The 19876-nt window shown below is 38.9% G+C and overlaps 2 protein-coding genes across 6 annotated transcripts in view; one reads left to right on the top strand and one right to left on the bottom strand.

Moving 5' to 3' along the window:
• The first annotated feature begins 751 nt into the window (after window positions 1–751).
• Window positions 752–18589, top strand: atat1 (alpha tubulin acetyltransferase 1). 5 transcript variants are annotated; one of them, XR_001814151.3, is made up of 13 exons: window positions 753–1303; window positions 3221–3281; window positions 3373–3464; window positions 3699–3756; window positions 5515–5628; window positions 7213–7314; window positions 8604–8649; window positions 11479–11524; window positions 12040–12114; window positions 14345–14537; window positions 17544–17632; window positions 17798–17879; window positions 18036–18172. XR_001814151.3 is itself a non-coding variant. In XM_017481544.3 (12 exons), exons 1-12 carry the CDS (start codon window positions 1212–1214, stop codon window positions 17817–17819), a joined length of 990 nt encoding a protein of 329 aa, XP_017337033.1. In that variant the 5' UTR covers window positions 752–1211; the 3' UTR covers window positions 17820–18178. The 5 variants fall into 5 exon arrangements, 4 of the variants coding, with proteins under 4 accessions (XP_017337033.1, XP_017337032.1, XP_053540146.1 ...); XM_017481544.3 differs by having other exon boundaries at window positions 752–1303; window positions 17798–18178; XM_017481543.2 differs by lacking the exon at window positions 17798–17879 and having other exon boundaries at window positions 754–1303; window positions 18036–18589.
• Window positions 18590–19876, bottom strand: part of si:ch211-152p11.4 (regulator of G-protein signaling 3) — a 10761-nt gene continuing 9474 nt past the window's right edge. Inside the window, exon 6 of the mRNA XM_017481545.3 lies at window positions 18590–19876. This exon is cut by the window's right edge and continues 45 nt beyond it. Coding sequence (XP_017337034.1) covers window positions 19751–19876 — 126 coding nt within the window. The 3' untranslated portion in view covers window positions 18590–19750.

Below are 19876 nucleotides of genomic sequence, written 5' to 3'. Positions count from 1 at the left end.
TATATATATATAAATATACCGGTCAAAAGTTTGTGGACACTCGACTGAAATGTTTCTCATGATCTTAAAAGCCTTTTGATCAGAAGGTGTGTGATTAAATGTGTGAAGTCGGTGTCGTAGACAAAAATATAAACGTATTCATTTCTTTCATTAGAAATCTAACATTTTATTTACAAATAAATATTTTTTATATGGACGACTCAGAGGGAAATATTCCGAAAAGCGTCGGTGTGAACTCCTTTAATACTGTTTAAAAATCATCTCAGGGAAATTCCTCAAGAAATCAGGCGAGAAAACGCCAAGAATACATTTCTGGAATATTCTAGGCAAAAATGGGCGTCTACTTTGAAGACGACAAAATACTAAATTACTTTGATTTATTATTATTATTATTATTATTATTATTATTATTATTATTAATCACAACATAATTCCAATAACTCCATTTGTGTTACTCCAGAGTTTTGATGACTTTATTAGTATTATAAAATGCGGAAAAACAAAAAATAAAAACAAAAAATGAGTGTGTGAGTATAAATGAGTAAATATATTAACGCTGTTCTGGTTGCTATGTAAGCGCTCGAACACGGTGCGTCGTTGCTAAGAGGAAGCGGAAGTACTGTCACTAAAAATGGGTCCAATCTCAAATACCTTAGGCCTCCCTACACAAGTGAACTACGTAGTGGATGAAAATAATAACTTCCACGCCCTTCCGAGTGCACTACGTGTACAATACAGAGTCTGTTGAGAGTTTATCTCTAAATATATCCTGTGATTAAAGCAGCGTTTGCGTATTATGTACCGCTTTTGTTTTTTTGTTTTTTTGTTTAAAAAAAAAAAAAAACTGGCTCAAGGTACGTTTTGTTTTATTTGAATAATTGGTGTATCTGAGCAAACTTTACAGTTGGAGCTAAATGAAATCCGCTGATCTGATGCAGATCTGATCGTGTTTAATCGGGTTACTGCATTAGTACTATGGCCTGTGAGGGAACCCGAGTGAAGGACAGAAGGGTGCAGGGATAAATCCGAGCAAGGCTGCAGGAGTTCATGAGCATTTCTCGGTATTTACAGAGTTTAGTCTCCTGGCATGTTATTCAGCCTCAGCATCGTCCATGTGTAGGGTGTAGAGGCTGCTGTGGACCTGTAACTCCATCAATCTGCACTGTAATCTCTCTCTCTTTATATAAATATATCAATATACATACACTGTTATGGATTTCCCCTTCGACCTGAACTCTGTGTTCCCGGAGAGGATCTCAGTCCTGGATCACAATCTGTGTGCTGCTCGGAAAGCTCATGGAAGGTAGGAATATTTCTTTCTTTTTTTAAATTATTTATCTCGTACTACTAATACAGAAGTGTTGGCGAGGTGTGGCTTAAGAGCTGTTTTTCTTCATGCACTCAGTGAACTCTATTGTTGTTTTCCCATAAAGGCTTCTTTTGATTCGGATCCACAATGAAAACCTTTCCTTTCCTGCGATTGAAATAAAAATCAATTATAACATTAGAATCTAACTTTATGTTCAAGTAATAACATCATTCTTGTATTATGTTAGGGGTGAGCAATATTTTCCACTATCCAGACGACAGCAGTACATAAATCAAGATGGTGCTTACTATGATGATGATGATAATAATAATTATAATAATAACAATAATAATAATTTTAGTAGTAGTAGTAGTAGTAGTAGTAATAATAATAATAATAATAATAATAATCAGCATCATAATCATAAGCACAACAACAACAATAATAATAATACTAATAATCATATTAGTAATAATTACAACAACAATAATAATAACAATAATAATCATCATCATTTTAGTAGTAGTAGTAATAATAATAATAATAATAATAATAATAATAATAATAATAATTATTATAATCAGAATCATAAGCATAAGCACAATAATAATAATAATAATAATCACAATAATATTAATAATCATATTAGTAATAATAGTAATAATAATAGTAATAATACTAATAAATGTATCTGCAGTAAACACATTATCCTGGTCAGGGTCGTGATGGAATCAAAGCCTTTTCCGGGAACACTGGGCGTGCAGTCGATACACATCCTGAGTGGTACACCAGTCCATTACAGGGCAACGCACACGCACACACACACACACACACACACACACACACACACACACACACATATACACACACACATATACACACACACATACTCACACACACACGTACACACATACACTAACACATTCACAACTAGGGTCAGTTTGCATAGTGAATTCGGCATGTTTTGGGAGGTGGGATGAAACTGGAGAATCCAGAGGAAACCCTTTCAGTGTGAATGCGTGTGTGAATGTGTCCGCATCACGCCTCATGGATGAATACTACTACTACCACATTATTACTACTGCTACTACTATTACTACTACTACTACTACTACTACTACTGCTCCTCCTCCTCCTCCTCCTACTACTACTAATAATAATAGCAATTTATATATGTCCTTTAAAGTTGATATAAGATATCTTTCTTAACTTTAACAATGCTTAATAATGTGACAATTGAGTTTATAGAATCTTGAGTTTCAGATGGACAGTTTCATGTTTGTAGGCTGTTTGTGTTTGACACATCATGGCATGGACAGATTCTTCCTCTCACCCTGATCAAGTGCCTTAAGTCTTAAATTAGAAAATAAATATAATCATCTGCCTACGTTGATCTCCAAAATTAATATTCCATAAGTACAGTTGAGGTCACAAGTTTACAAAAGGTGCACCTTTTGTGATAGTCGTGTACGAGTCCCTCAGTCGTCCTCAGTGTGATTAGATGGATCTGAACATCATATAGTCGCCGTTGGAAAGGAGTTAAATATGCAGAAGATGCTGGAAAAGTAAAGAATGTGCAGGACCTGGAGGATTTTTCTGAAGAACAGTGGGGCGGTTTAACTGCTCAGGACAAACAAGGGACTCATGAAGAACTCTCACAAAACATAAACACAGTCTCTGATCATCCAGGTAACGACACACGGGATTAATAATCAAGCGTGTGTAAACGTTTGAACTGGTTCATTTGTGTAAATTCATTAATTATTGTGTCTGGTGGAATAAATGTAAACATCTGTTGCTATTTTAATGATCTCTTTATTGATATGTAAACTTATGACCTCATCTGTAAATTTGCATAAACTGTGATACTGTAATAATTATTAATGGTACTCATGTGTTTTTGTATTTCAGACCTGAAGCCCAGAATCAGACTGCCACTGTTATTGATGAGTTAGGGAAAGCCTCAGCCAAGGTGATTTATACCTATAAGCCACTTTATGTTTTTTCCATGGTTACCTATAGAGTGATGTTGTCCTTACACATGATTACGTTTCCTACTTTAGGCCCAGACGCTGCCTGCGCCGATTACGAGCGCAGCAAAGCTTCAGGCCAATAAGCATTACCTCTACCTGCTGAAGGACGGAGAGCGGAACGGGTAACCTGCGTGTCTGATCTTTTTTCTTTCCCACGTCCACATCAGTTCAGAAGACACTATGTTTCGAATAAACTGGGGGAAAATAAATCCAAATGACGCATCCTGAATTAAACTGAGCAAATTTGTAGATGCAATAACAAGTGTTTAGGCTTTCTTTTCTTTTCGGGGTCCAACTCTTGTCTGTCAGTAACACCTGTCTCTGTCTCGCTTTGTGTCTCTGTCTCTCTTAATCAGAGGCCGTGGAGTTGCAGTAGGATACCTGAAGGTCGGATACAAGAAGCTCTTTCTGCTTGTAGGTGTTATATATATATATTGTGTGTTTGTGTGTATATATGTATACATACTGTGCAAAAGTCTTGGTACCCTACTTTTTTAATATAAATTGTCTTACATGTCTTACTATTTTATGTTTAATGCATTAGTGTGTCAGTAGAAAAGAGAAAATGTTACAGTGAAGCTTTAAATAATGGCGCATATTAAGGACTATACCATGTCTTTAATAAAACACCATCAAGGCTGTGTGAGATTTTACCTGCGGAGAGAGAAGAACGTCTCCATGAAGCACGCCAGCCGATTTCCTTAAAAACTAAAAACCGAATGTATGCCATTGTAAACCCAAACGCAAATGATGATTGTATTTAAATGGTCCTTGTTATTTTCACTGCTTACTGCTCTTTATACGCTTTATATATGTTTGGTACATGAAGAAACTTTTGTACATTTAAGATTTTCTTAACAGGAATGATTTAGTGCGTTAGTTAGCATTAACACACAATGAAGTTCAGATTGAAACACCGTCAGTAAAATGAAGTGAAAAAGTGAGGGGGGGAAAAAAAATAGTTTGTGGTCGTTAAAAAATGTCCAGAATTTCCACCTGGAGACCAAAGTTCAGTAAATTCTCAATGTTCAGTCCCTCCGGGATTTCGCCATTTTGCGTTCGCAGAATCGAGCAAGCTGTGCAATATTCGTAAGAGCTCGCAATTTTTCAGAATTACCGCAGGTTTAACGCAGATTCGGGCCGAGGCGCGTCCTGTGACGTCATCACGACGCGCATTCAGCCAAAGCGCTCTTCGATTCACGTGCGTCGAACACGAGCACAGCAAAGATTGACAGATTGCGATTTCATTGTTACTTCTTAAAACGGTTTATTATTGCTGCGTTCATGATTCGTTAATGTTCACTAACGCGGTAAATGATGTTAGTGAAGGAAAGATTAATGTAAAGCTTTACCTTTTTTTTTAAAATCATTATTTATTATTATTATTATTATTATTATTATTATTATTAAGTGCTGGTCTCTTTGCTTGAAGTGAGTGATGTCTTTAGCTGTGCCTAAGACTTTTGCACGTTATTGTGTGTGTGTGAAATGGAATGTAAATCTGAAATACATGTCTACGTGTTGCACGAGTTTGAAAACAGATGACCTTACATTTGAAGAATATAACATCAATATAATATATCGAAATAAAATAATAAATAAAAATATTTCGCTATTGTTTTAACCGACTCGAGCTTGAGGGCTGTCATGTTGGCTTCAGTGCACAGTCTCTGCAGTCTTTATGTAGCATCTTAATCATGAAAACTGCTAAATAAATGCTGTAAATTGACAGTATTTATTTTATTATTTTTACAGGATCGTACTGTAAAAGCCAGGGTTGAGTCCTTAACCTTCTGCTAAGTCGCATCCTTGCACCAGATTATTATCTTTTTTTTCTTTTCTACTATATTATATCTACAAGTATTTTGCGTGCAACATCTACCGTATATTTCTGGAAACATACTTTAATACGCCGTAAAAAATAACGGGCGTGATCTGTAAAGATATTACGGTATTTTTTTACTGTAAATTTGTTTCACACGGGCAACCCTGCTACTAGTCAAGTTCTGGACGCTTTTATAGGAAATTTGAATTTTACAGTATACCACGCCACAGGAACATTCTCACATTGTCATGTGTGCTTATCGTGCACGGTGTATGTGTATAGTATGTCGGTGAAAGGGTCTGACCCTCATCCTTTTTTTTTTTTCCCACTCCTGTATTGTCTTTTAGGACCAGCGGGGGGCGCATGTGGAGACTGAGCCCCTGTGTGTGCTGGACTTTTATGTGACCGAGAGCTTGCAGAGACACGGATACGGGCTGGAGCTGTTCCACTTCATGCTGGAAGTCAGTCCCCAGTACTACAAACACACAAAGCGTAGCAATGCCTAAGTAATAACGACCTAGTAATACAGTCCTTTAGTATTACTTAGTAATACAGTTATATATAGCTGGGGTTCACGAATGTTTTCCAAAAAGGGAGGCCTTTTATTTCAAATGTTATACCGATAGAAACCATTACATCCAGGTTGGCATTATGCATGGGCCGGCTTGTTTATTTGTGTAATTGAAGCTTGGATTGAATGCATTTAATTTGAGTGACCAGTCAAAAAGGCAAATAACTATAAGCACTTAATAATAAGTATAATAACTTCGATAATGGTGAGATTTCCACCAATATATATATATATATATATATATATATATATATATATATATATATATATATATATATATATATATATAGTAACAGTAATGTAGAAGGTATAACAAATATTCTCTACTTAATGATCTAGACCTTGACCCACAGCATCTCTTCAACAGTAATACAATCATTATAGCATTTTAACACGGCTTCGGTATTGTCTACTAAATTAACAAACATACCTTTGTCCATATTATTGTCCCAGTTATTAGCAATATGAACAATATACACTCGCTGTCCATTTTATTAGGAACATCTATACACCTGCTCAGTAACGCTATTATCCAGTGAGCCAATCCTGTGGCATAAAAACATGCAGATAAGGTCAAGAGCTTCAGTTAATGTTCACGTCCAACATCAAAATTGGGGGGGATTTTCACTCACAGCGGTCTCTCGGGTTCACACGGAACGGTGCGAAAACGTAAGAACGTCCAGTGAGAGGCAGTTCTGTGGGTGGCAACAACTTGTTGACGAGAAAGGTCAGAGGAGAATGGGCAGACTGCTTTGACTTAATTCCAATTAGAACTCTTTACAAACGGGGTGAGGAGAAAAGCATCTCAGAAATGCACAACATGTTGAACGTCGAGTTGGATGGGCTACAAGAGTAGAAGACCACATCGGGTTCCACTCCTGTCAGCCGAGAACAGGGATCTGAGGCGACAGTGGGCAATGAGACTGGACAGGTGAAGATTGGTAAAAGACCAGGTGATGTTGTTCCAGTCTTCAACTGTCCAACTTCTGCTGCAACTTGATTGACCTGATTGAGTCGATAATTGCATTAATGAGCAGATGTACAGGGGTTTCTATTAAAGTGGACGGTCAGTGGGTATGAAAATAGACATTTAACATACGGAACATAATCTCTGCAATATTATATACGTTTTTTTTTCAGTTGATGAATAATCGGTTATCGGTATCAGCGATTTATATATTCAGTTTTACATATAAATAAATATTATTATATTATATATATTATATTATTATATATATAAATATATATATTTATATATAATATATAAAAGGTAGGATGTATGTGGAATGTATTAATGCACGTATTTCTATTTAACAAAGCTAATTTATTGTAGTAAGATGGACATTATATCAAAATGTAAAAGCTACATAAGGCCGTAATCGCTTTTTAGAGTGTTTAATATGTAGCGCAAATCCCCTGTGTACTCATTTAGCACTCTCCTTTTCATGCGTTTCCTGCTTTTTTTGTCTGCCAGCACAAGAAGGTGGAGCCCGAACAGATGGCTTATGACAGACCTTCGTCGAAATTCCTGGCCTTTCTAGAGAAACACTTTGAACTTAAGCACAGTGTGCCTCAGGTATGATCTACCTGTATTATTTTACCACCACACCACCTGCTATTAAAGGTTTGTGGCCTTTACAAATGATCACCAAACAAACTGAACCCTTCCCACTGTAAAAGAGAGGGAGGTGGTGGGAGAGGCAGGAAAATAAATAGTTTCCCTCCTCCCACAAGCAGAGGCATAAAGAAAATGCCGAAAAGGTTGTCATATTACTTAAATCCATCTACGGCATCAAATTCGAAATGACCTTTTTTCTTTCTTTCTTAAAACGGTACGTTTCCTCAGTTTAAACGTTTTTCTATGTTCTATTGTGTATAACGTGCGGGTTTATGAGCTTTGCAACCCGTTGCATTCTCTTTTTATTTTACATTTTACACAGCGTCCCAACTTTTTTGGAATTGGGGTTGTAAATGTTTTTTTTTAATTTTATTTTATTTTTAGGTTTATCTCCTCTTCAGGCTTCTTCGTAGAATTGGCAACGGGTTACTGCGATTTTCTATATCGGTTGTCAGCTTTAAATGAATCCAGTTACGCAAAAACATTCTGCGAAATCGTATTTAAAGAAATAAAATCAGTCCCTGAATGAAGAGGAAATAAATTCCAGCTCAGGTGTTGTGTAAGTCAGTTTGATTTGCTACACCGGGTACTTTTAATGCTGTGCAACACCTTTAGAGTCTTAATGTGCCATATATACACGCTATGGCCAAAAGTTTGTGGACACGTGACCATCACACCCATATGTTCTTGTTGAACGTCCCATTCCAGATTTATTCCCCCTTTGCTGTTATAATAAGCTCCACTCTTCTGGGAAGGCTTTCCACTAGATTTCGTGGGGATTTGTTTTCATTCAGCTACAAGAGCATTAGTGAGGTCAGGCACTGATGTTAGGTGAGGAGGTCTGGGGTGCAGTCGGTGTTCCAGTTCACCCCAAAGGTGTTCAGTCCACCGAGTCTTCATGGAGCTCGCTTTGTACACAGGGGCATCGTCATGCTGGAACAGGTTTGGGCCAGTGAAGGGAAATTGTAACACTACAGAGCCATACAGACATTCTCGACAGTTCTGTGCTTCCAATTTTGTGGCAACAGTTTGGGGAAGGAACACATATGGGTGTGATGGTCAGGTGTCCACATACTTTTGACCAAATAGTGTATATTGCCCAGTGTGCTGCGTGTCATCGGCGGCTTCTTCCCGATTTTCTTCTAAGTACACGGCTTATGCAAACATTTATACACATTTACCTTACTAGATAAACGATAATAATAAATGTCCTTTTGTTTGTCTCGTTTTTTCTTTTCCTGCATCAGGTGAATAACTTTGTGGTGTTTGAGGGCTTTTTCAGGAACAGATCAGGTAAGATCTCAACCATGCGCATCCCTGGGGAGATTTGAGGATGGGGAATTTGCGTATCTTTCTATTTATTCATTTGGATATTCAAATTCTTCTGGCTATGAGATGATATTTGAGATAGTTTACCTTTCAGTCATTCGGTGATTGCACAGAGAGCACGGTTTAGACGACGCACCCCCCCCCCCACACACACACACACACCCGCCCCCGATCCTGAGGAGCAGTCGCAGCTTCGCCATATTTTTTCTAAACTCAGGAGTAGTGATCCAGGGAAAAGTACGAGCGCTCTCTAGCTCTATTGGAGTTTTAAATCTGATTCAAACATCTATAACACATAGCGCGGTCATTAGTATTAGTTTTTACATTTGTGTTTTATTTGATGTTTATGGGTTTTATTAAACTGAACCATATTCGAGATTAATGTTCTTCATCGTTAACACGTAGAGATTTTTTTTTACATGAAAAAGTGCTATAAAATGACTAGTATTATTTCCCGTTTAGTTTGTTAAAAGTCACTATGAGAGTTTGTTCCCCCAACATTCACGACACTTTAAAAGTAACCCTTTTTGCTTTTCTGTATATGTTCATATTATCGCAGAGCTTCCTCACATCCAAACCAGCAGCTTCATGATGCTTTAACACAATTATTTTTAGTAATGGAAATCTGCGTAACAGTCTGAGATTAAGCAATGAGCTGGACCACTAACACCAGCATCATGGCTACAGGAAAGCACCGTCCCATTATGTTGAACTACAGTCATAAAACTTGCCCAGCTCGTTTTTCTGACATTTCCAGGTCACTTGTGGGTGGCTGTACGTGATTGTATGGAGGCTGGGAATGGGAAGAGTGACTCAGGCATGTGGCATTAAGATTGAATTCCAGATTGGCAGAACCTGTGTTTGAATTTTTTCTTGTTCACAAAGGAAACATTACGCCTAAGCAAGCCTGTACATGCGGCAGTGTGTTACCTGACACGCATCACGCCGTAGAACAAAGTAGGAAACGATGAGGTGACGCTTTCGGCCTCACTGCAACCACTCATGTCCTAGAAAGTGACGATATTTTAAATATATGCCTTCATTTTAGTCGATCTAATGTTATGAGATTATTATATAACAACTTTAAGACAATACGGGCATTTAAAAAAAAAATTAATTACAGATCATTTTGATTAATGCGTTCTCGCAGTACACTGGCGTTCCATTCTGCCGGCGGAATAGAAACAGACTTATCGGACATTTATGAGCGGTATAAACTAGAGATCCACTGATACTAAATATCAGATACCGGTAACCGATTATTCAGAGTGCTGTCGGCCGATGCTGATAACCGATACCGATAGTTCTGCCTTTTATACCTTCTTTTAAATGGATAATAATTAATTCCACAATTCTGAAAGAAACACAAATAAAAACTTTATTCTCTCCATTTCAACAAGTTGTTTGATAGTAACTGGTCTCATAAACAGAAAACACATTACTCACATTAACATGAACACATGAACTCAATTCTGAAGATCAAAGTAAGATTATTAACTTACTGAATGTTATTAATTCATATTAACATTGACTGAATTGTAAAAAAAAAAAAAAACAACCCCTCCTTTTAGTCTCACATTCACTCTCCACGAACACAAGCATTTCTACTTCATCATTAAATAATGATATATATATAATATGTAATATATAATATCAACTTTTTCATATATTAACATTAACTGGATATGAAATACACTACTCTACAAATATAATTTTCTGTGCGATATCTACTTTTTTGCCAACTCATCTTCATTTAAATCTTTCAACGGTGTACTGGCCCTTTAATTCAGCACGAGCAGCGCGGCAAAAAAAAAAAAAAATCGACTCGAAGCCGAAACTCCCGCTTCACTGCTGCTCACTTCCGGTGTGAAATCTTATCAGTGCAGAGATTACAGAGATTACAAACTGCAGTTTTGTCGTCATTCCACACATTCCGAGACATCGTCTTTACACACAGCACGAAATCCACGTGTTTCCCCGCCTTCTTTTGATTGACAGGATATAATCGGCCCTGATCGTCGGCTGTTTTTAAAATATCATAGCCCATAGCGTGAAAAATCGCCTTTAATAATAATCGGTACATCGATACATCTCTCTTTAGTATAAACAAATGAATTATTTTATCGTCTGTTATAAGATGAGTCAGGACACTGTTGGGTTTCTGTGTGTAGAGTATCCTGACTCTGTGTTTAGCTGCTGGTGAGCGCGGTGATTTGAAAGGCCACAATAACACAAAAACCGCACAGCACAACTAAAGCTTTATTTGATAGAAAAACACTGTATACAACTGCCACAATAAAACGATTTAAACATTTAAACCTAATAGGTTAGGTAAAAAAAAAAAAATTCTTAAAGCCCTCGGTGTCTACTTTCAGATCTAAGGGACAATCCATGACTGTGCATTACACGATTTTAATGCACGACGCGGAGGAATCTGCAGAGTGCATTAAAATCGCAGTTTACCATGGGCCTTCATGCTCTAAATCATACCCAGGGATAAAGCAGTGCGATAAGATTACATTTATTTGAATGAATAATAATAAATAGTTACTAGAGAGAGAAAGAGAGAGAGATTTCAAGCTTCAGATTGGCTTAATAATCTTGATTTTGTTTTTATAATAATCTTGTAATGATAAACATTAGATAACGTCACCTAGTTTCACTTGCTAAGATATCATTATTTGCAGTGTGTGTGTGTGTGTGCAGTAAATGTTACTGATTAAGGACTAAGGATAGCAAGGGGAACTGTTCTCATGTCATGATGGCTCCCCTTTTGTTTCATCAAACTTCTAGGCGCTCCTTCCTCCCCTGTGACGGATCAGGGGATGTACGGCTTTTTGTAAGGACGCTCATTTTCTACTCTTCCCCACTGCCCCTTTCCCTTGCACCTACAGTAGTAGCCGCCTTTCCCCTGTTTTTAATCATTGCCAAACCTTATCACACCCGAGGTGTGTCTGTGTCAAATCTGTCCCACTTCACCCCATGCTTCTGCGCCGTTTTATTGCATCGCAAAGTCTCAATGCGATACCTGGCTCGCTTAGCACCCACACCTCTGCTTGTGCTAACGCAGTCTGTCCCTCAGGACACGTCCTCAACCCATATCCAAAACCCCTACAGCTTCCCGACAACGGCAAACCAAAAAAAAATAAAAAAGCTTACTGTATATATTCATGCTGCGTCGTATATATATTCATACGACGGCCTGCGTATACGCACACGCACTGTATAGACCGTGGACATGAATATAGAGTATAATCAATCTAAATATTAATGAAGAGTGTTGTGTAGCTTTGTGTTTTATGTGTCATAGGCACAGATGTCATGCTGTTTGTAACATTATTAATGTTTTTGTAGCGGGCCAGTTGAGAAAAGCGCCTCCAAAAAAGCCAGAGGGAGAGATCAAACCGTATTCACTAATGGAGAGAGAGGGTGAGTACAATATCAAACAGGCTTACGCGGTGCAGTGTGACTCATTTATCATTTATCGCCTTCATTTATTCATTCCTCTTCAGTATATGCTTCATCTCGCTCAGGTTCATGCTGGTTTCAATCGTTCATTTGTTTTCGGTTAAATAGAAATGTAGCTAAGTTTGTTAGAAAAAAAACCCCAAATAGCTCCAGCCAACTAGAAGCGATTTTAGTCGTTCCTCCCCCCATGTTAAAATGTCCGGTTGGTATTGTGAGTAAATTTAGCATGCTTGTGTTGTTTTTTTTTTTTTTTTTTTTTTTTTTTAAACATCCGGTTTAACCGGATTTTACATTACACACACACACACACACACACACACACACAATAACACCCATAATGAACCGGTTGCCAGGACGTTAGTGATCAATTGTGTCTCTTATAACAATCTAAAAGAAGTCAAATGAACAGAAAACAGTTTGATAATTTTGCCGTTTCAGGCTTCAGTGAGAGACAGTTAGAGTATAAGAGCATAAAAGCATAAAGATCTTAACATTAATGTCTTACTATCTTAACGTATATATAGTGTTTTACAATATATATATATTTTTAAAAAGCTTGTGACAATGAAGTGACATCTGTGAAATGTCAGTAAAACATTACAATATGGCTCCTTAATCAATGTTTAACCCTTCTGCATGCTTATGGACATTTTTGTCTTTTTTGGTTTAAAAAAAAAAAATTTTTTGTCTGTGTTCATGCAAACAGCATAGATTTTTGCAAAAGGTGTGTAATTCTTATTGGAATTGTAATATTTCACCCTCATTTGCTTTCATAAATCTATTTTAAACTAGGTACACAAAATAGTTATGCTCAGGACCTTAAAGTGCAACTATTATGTTTTTTTTTTTTTTTTTTTTTAAAGATTACCGTTCATGTAGAGTGTTATATATGTTGCTGTGTGTGAATATAAAAATTCTGCAGAGTTTCCAAAATCAAAGCGCACGACAAACGGAGTTATTGACTCCTAAAAGAAGGAATCGATTCTGAACAGTTGAAACGAGTCGTTAGTGATTCCAGACTTTACTTCCTGTACTGACCTACGTAGGCTTGTAACAAAAAAGCCCCGCCTCTGATCTTCATCGGCTGCTCGCTGACAGCGGTAGACCAATCACAACACACTGGGATGTCTGACCAATCAGAGCAGAGTATGCTCTCTGAAAGGAGGAGTTTAGAACGAATCCTTTAGAACGGATCATTGAATGAGTCGTTTGTGACATGTCCCCATTGAAACCCATTCAAACTGCAATATTTAATCCCCATGATGGTTAAGCATAAAATCCTGCATTCTGTGGATTTTCAAAACATTGAATTTAAAAAAAAAAAAAAAAATTCTGAAATGTGTAGTATTTTTTTTCCTCAGGTTTAGTCTCTGGGGAAAATACATGCTTGTCCTCCTTTTTTCGGATTCTGTTGTATTATAGAGCGCGTTATCTACATGCATCATTGTTGAGCACTGCCCTTACTTTGTCATTACATAATTACTTACAGATTACTCACCACTAAGTTAGAGTACAAGTACTTAAAGTAAAGTACTTAAGCATTAATTAAACAACCGCATTGGAAAGTGTTACAAAAATTGTATTTAGTGCAATGGGTGCGCATACTTTTGCACTTGACTCTATTGTATATTATTTTACATATAATACTTTCTGAATGCACTGTTTTTCGGAATATACGCTTCATGAAGGAAGTTAGGTCCAGATTATGAAGATGGGAAATGGAGACTGAGCACTTGCTCCAACCTTTTCATACTGATGTTATTTACAGCTGAAAACATACAACATTCTGCAAGAACAGTAACAATGCTTTTTCAATTTCAGCATCTTTTAAAGAAAGTACAGTTGTTTACAAATTGTAAAAATATGTAAAAATACGATTGTTAAAAAAAAACTTTTAATACAAGTCATGTGACTAATTTGTGATTGGACAGGATGTTATTGATTCTAAATGACAGCGTATATAAATTTTATATATATATATATATATATATATATATATATATATATATATATATATATATATATATATATATATATATATAAATAATATAAACTTTTATCCAAATGTGTGTACAACCTGTACAGACTTTTCTCTGTCCTCGTACTCTACGGCTGTGAGAAGAACGTTATTTATATAACGAAACGTGCCTGAAATGTTCTGATAACACACTCTCTCTCTCCTTTCCCAAAGCTGTGAGAGAGGAGCAGAAGGCCCTCCCATGGCCCTTCATCCGCTCCACGGCCGTTCCTCAATCTCCTCCTCTGGCGGCATCCTCCCCGTACTCTCGCTCCCTGAGCGTGGGCTCGTCCCCCAACCGCACTCCTCGTCCTCAACCTCACATTCCTCCACACCTGGCCGACAACTACAGGACAAAACGCACCAGGTACGCGCCGAGCCGCGCCTGTTCACCTTTGACCTTTTCAAACAGGAACGGCCTCTGAATTCATAGCAGTCTGCAGATTAATTACTGTATTTGGTGACGCATATCTGCAGCCTGGTTATGAGTTTATACAGGCTAAAAAAAACCCCAAAACAACCTCAATCACTGAATGCTGTGGGACAGTTTGAGTCTTTGTGGCTAGTAAGGCCAGGTAATAATCTGAATCAGCTGTTAAAAAGCCCTCATAGACTTCCATTCAGTACAAAACACCTGAAATCACCAAGATGGCCACTTGCAGCACAAGAGTAGGAAATAGGGACCAGATATGTTTGTTTGAACTCACCGTTCGCAGCAAGAAGTTATTTCCGTTTGAGCTATATTCACTGTCGTTTGCTAACTACCGAGCTAGCATACGAACTAGCTGCCTTGCTAACTAGCCAGATGAATAATGCGTTGTAACTCCAAGTTACATCAGTCAAATTCAAAATGATGATCAAGATCAAAACACACGTCCGTCCATCTCCACTTATTAGTACTCTGAGATATGTGAGGAATAAAGCGCTTAAAATAACCAGTGACGCGGTGTTGTGATGAAATAGATCACTAATTACTGTTACCACCCTGATCTTAATTATTTTCTATTAACAGCACATCCTGAAGTGTTTCATTTCTTCCAACAGGTATCATTTATAATTTTTTAATGAACGGCACGTCGTACTTTTTTATGGAAAGCCGGTAAGACAAGTTAAGCCCTGTTATCACTTATGTTATAGCAGCTATAAACAGTCTTTCCCTCACCAGCCTCTTTTTACTCGCTTGAAAAATACAGCTTACAATTTTACAGAGAAACCGGAAAGAGCAAAGCCCCGAAGACTTTCCTGTGGAGGAAAACGTAATGACCGACACCGGAGACTCCTTCCGCTAACATTAAACAATCATCTCCTTATTCTGTTTATTAGAAGTTGTAACTATAGAAACGATAATGTATTAGTGCAAGCACATTGATATAATATAAACCTGTGACTTGTACCGGGAACTACCATCAGAGCTGCTGTTCTAAAAAATAATCACCAACCTCTGACCAATCAGATTCGAGATATGAGCGGCTACCGGTCAAACGTTTGTGGACACTCGACTGAAACGTTTCTCACGATGTTAAAAACCTTTCGATCCGAAGGTGTGTGATTAAATGTGTGAAGTCGGTGTCGTAGACAAAAATATATTCGTGCCGACGTATTCGTTTCTTCCATTAGAAAACTAACATTTTATTTATGAAAAAATCTTCATTTAAACGGACGACCCGGAGGGAAATATTTCCGAAAAGCAGCCGGTAAGAGTCCGGCGTCGGTGTGAACTCCTTTAATACTGTTTAAAAATCATCTCAGGGAAATTCCTCAAGAAATCGCTCGAGGCTAAAAAAAATCGCTTACATTTCTGGAAAATTCTAGGCGAAAAGGGCGTCGACTTTGAAGATGATAAAATACTCAATTATTTTGATTTATTTATTTATTTATTTTTATCACAACATAATTCCCATAGTTCCCTTTGTGTTACTCCAGAGTTTTGATGACTTTATTATTATAAAATGTGGAGAGAACAAATAATAAAGAATGAGTGTGTCTAAACCTTTGACTGGTAGTGTGTTTATATATATATATATATATATATATATATATATATATATATATATATATATATATATGAGTAGTTGGCTACATAAAACTAAGCAGAAGCACAGCAAACCAAAATGAAAAGGAAATGACTTGAGAGTGCAAAGTCCCTGCTCCTTAAGTTTACAATCATGTTGACTCATCCCTCATTTAAAGGTCACTTAACAAACTTCCACTGAGCTGTTTAAATATTCGGATGGTCCTCAAGACGGTGAGCGGTGCGGTTAAGTCGGCGCTGGAACGCAGCCCGTGACCGATTCTGTCAACAGCAGCTGGAATTTCCTCTCATGAGTGTTTCATTACTTACAGCACTTCTTGGCTCTTGCAGCGAATCATTTTCTACTTGCTTTCTAAACAGCTTTTCTTCCTCCCTCTCTCTTCCTCTCTCTCTTTTTCTGTTCCACTTTCGTCCCTGCTGTGACATTCTCATCTTGTGCATGGTTCCCTCCTCCGACCTCGCCCCGTCCCCGCGGCACACGACCCCACCTTTTCATCTCCGACGCACTCGATTTCCATCTTACACGACGCTACATTCTCTTTGCCTCATATCTCTACAGTTCTCTAAATAGATCTCAGCTCGGCTTCCGTTGACCTTCAAACTTCCAACGCAGAACTTTTCCAAACTCGCAGAAGATGGCTACGTTCGAGCGATTTGGTGTTTGGTTTTAGGGTTTGGCTAATTTAAGGATGTGGAAATTGCCGAAATTGCTTTTTAAGGATGTGGAAATACGAACATTGGGGTTTTCTTTTTCATAATACGGCAACGCACCAGAAAAGGAAGTGACTTTGTAACTCGGCGTAGATGGGTTTTTGAAATATCCTCCGTGTTTGCGTCATCGCCGAGCAAACCTGTTAGTAATTACAGAAGTGTAAACCCCCCCCCCCTCCCCCCTCCCCCGAGACTGAGGTCGATGTCTAGTAAATCTGTCCAGATCTTGTGGCGACGTCTCTCCTACCACTTTGTCCTCCAATAAAAACAGTTCAACAAAAATGGCCGGTTTTTTAAAAATTATTTCTTCACGTCCACGAACTGAAGTGCGAGTCGGTGTGTGTGTGTGTGTGTGTGTGTCTAGAATCTAAACACTGAAATGTACATTACGTGGGATGTTGACGTTAAGCAGAACATTACAGTCATTGCATTCCTTATTATTTTGTTCCCTTACTGTTATGTTCATGAAGTATATAAGTTTGAGTTTTCTAATTATGTTCCTTTCATTTTTATTTTTTCCCTTTTGTCCTGTCATCATTTCTTTTTATGGCATGACCCCCCCACACATTCCTCCATCCCCTCCTCTCCTCCACTCCGCGTGTGTGTCCACTTTCCCGTCATCACCTTTAGCTCTCAGGGTTTGGTTGCCAGAAACAACCTCTACAGTCGCCATGTGAACAGCAGAAGCCTCGGGCTCTTAACAGCAGAACAGCTGCCAGGTAACGCGCCTTTTGAGCTACAAGTGAACTGGCAGTGTGCCGTGTGTGTGTGTGTGTGTGTGTGTGTGTGTGTGTGGGAAGATACAGAGTGTTCCACAGAGCACTCCATTTCCTAGGTGTTTACTTGTTAGCAGTTGTTGTGTGTATGTGTGTGTGCTTCCTCAGGGTTGAAGCCAGTGCTCAGTGAGAGAGTGTGTGACGCAGGGGGACAGGCTGACGCACTGGGACACACAAACACAGCAGAAAGGTTGGCGTGAGAGTTTTAGACATCAGTTACAGATCAGTGACAGATTGGAGAAATAGCGGGAGATATCTCGGACATGTCTTTTTCCCCTCGCGAGCCGTCTCCAGGACTCCATCTGCATTCCTCCGATCTGTTCATTTCTTGTCTCTCTCTCCTTAGCACACACCTCCAGGGCTCGTCCGCGTTCCTGCCACCTCTCCCGGCCGTCCCCGGGCAGCAGGCCGCCGAGCGTCCGGCTTTAAACGGCGCGAGCAGGGCGGCGAGGAAGCCGAGGCGCGAGGAGGAGACGGAGAGAGACGGCAGGTCGTGGACGGTTGGCGAAAAGAGCTGCACGGCCCAGTGGGTCAGACAGAAACACGAATTGCGCAGCACGAGGCCGTGGTGATGTGAGCACGAAAAGAAAAGCTGGACGGACTTCAGAGAGAAGAAGGGAACTCGAGGACATCAGAATGGGGGGGGGGGATGGGAGCAAAACAAATACAGCGATAAGAAAGAAGAGCTTCCTGTAGAAAGCTAGAACCGGACATGTAATATATACACACACATATTTAAGCCATAAAAGCACACAAGATTAAGCAACTCAAAACATGGCAGCTAGAGGTTTACAAATATTTGTAGCGGTGCAGTAAATGCCTCGATTTTGTAATTATTTAAGCAGTATTATGTGAAGTCAGGGATTTTTGTATTTCAAAATAAACTAAAACGCAAGTGGATCGACTGGAGCAACTTTTATTCTTTGTACCATGACCCTAAATTCACACAAAAATGCGACACAATCATATCAACATGCTATGCTTTCGTAGGACGTCAAACATTTCCCCCTTGAAACATCCTAAAAATAACATCACGTTCCACACTCGAGAAAATGCGAGCTCTCACGGCTCATTAAAGCTCGACGTTTAACGTTGGAAAGACTACGCAGCGTGACGAGCGTGAGTGGGATCTCACCTCACGCCAGCGAACACGATAACATCTCCAGCTCCTGGAAAACTTCGAAAGCCTCTCGAACTTCGTTCTTTAACGCTCACTTGCAGCGATGTTTCGTGTTCCGCGTGAGACGCTGATGGAGACGAGGACATGAAACAGGACAGCGGCGCTCTTGTTACGACGGAGGCCCACCAAAACAAACAAAAACATATCTCGTGACTAACGCAGCAGGATCAGAAACAATAAAAAAAAAAAAAATTAAAAAAAAATGCTGTGACTTATGTTTAGGGATCAGATACTATATAAAATATGATTTATTTCTAAACTGATAGAGACATAAACAACAATGAGGAATTCTATACACAATCCTGGCACCTTGGGTCACTTTACAACCACCACTGGCCTTCTGCCAAACACACACACACACACACACACACACACACACACACACACACACACACACACACACACCCTAGTTAAATCAGGTAGGAAGGAATTCCTGGGAAAATGTCAATATATTCCTGGACTGTGACCCTTTGAGAGGCCAATCTCGCCTGACGCTTTCTGTAAGCACGCCGTTCTGCTCTTGCTCACTGAAGCATGACGGGAGCTAACGTCTTAGGTAATGATTACAAGTCAGTGTGCACTTTTCGCTAGCCTAAGACTGCTGGGTGAGTTGGAGAACAATGTACTACAGTGTAAAGAAGACGTCAGAGATTCACCCCCCCCCGATTAATTTAAACCGCTACACTATTTCCAACAGTATATTAACTTGAGAGCAGGAAAGAAGTTAGTAAAGTTTGCTTATTCTATCGTTATTAATCCTTGATTATTTTCAAGCTAGGAGTTCAGCACGATCGGCACCGCCCGTGCCTGCCTTTTCAGGCATCCCTGTGTGCGTCGGTCTATCAAATGCCCTCTAGGTGCCTCCTTGACCCCGGGCGTTCTTAGTGAGCGTCCTGTAGGAGTGTGAGGTAGATGTTCGACTGCAGGAAGCGAGGGTAACTGTCAAATTCCAGTAGGCCACGGATGCGTTTCTGAGCATGGCACAGGGAGGTGTGAGAGGGAGCTTT

The sequence above is a fragment of the Ictalurus punctatus genome, chromosome 12 (genome assembly GCF_001660625.3).
Source record: "Ictalurus punctatus breed USDA103 chromosome 12, Coco_2.0, whole genome shotgun sequence".
NCBI classification, from domain to species: domain Eukaryota; kingdom Metazoa; phylum Chordata; class Actinopteri; order Siluriformes; family Ictaluridae; genus Ictalurus; species Ictalurus punctatus.
The sequence above is the reverse complement of the archived record's forward strand: the minus strand, read 5'-3'. Positions and strand labels throughout refer to the sequence as shown.

What these genes read in the sequence shown, in the direction of transcription:
- atat1 (XM_017481541.3), top strand. Translation starts at nt 1,212, where the DNA reads ATGGATTTCCCCTTCGACCTGAACTCTGTGTTCCCGGAGAGGATCTCA. An exon ending in GCTCGGAAAGCTCATGGAAG is followed by an intron (nt 1,304 to 3,220) that starts GTAGGAATATTT and finishes TTTGTATTTCAG; the next exon opens with ACCTGAAGCCCAGAATCAGA. An exon ending in CACACAAACACAGCAGAAAG is followed by an intron (nt 17,880 to 18,035) that starts GTTGGCGTGAGA and finishes CTCTCTCCTTAG; the next exon opens with CACACACCTCCAGGGCTCGT.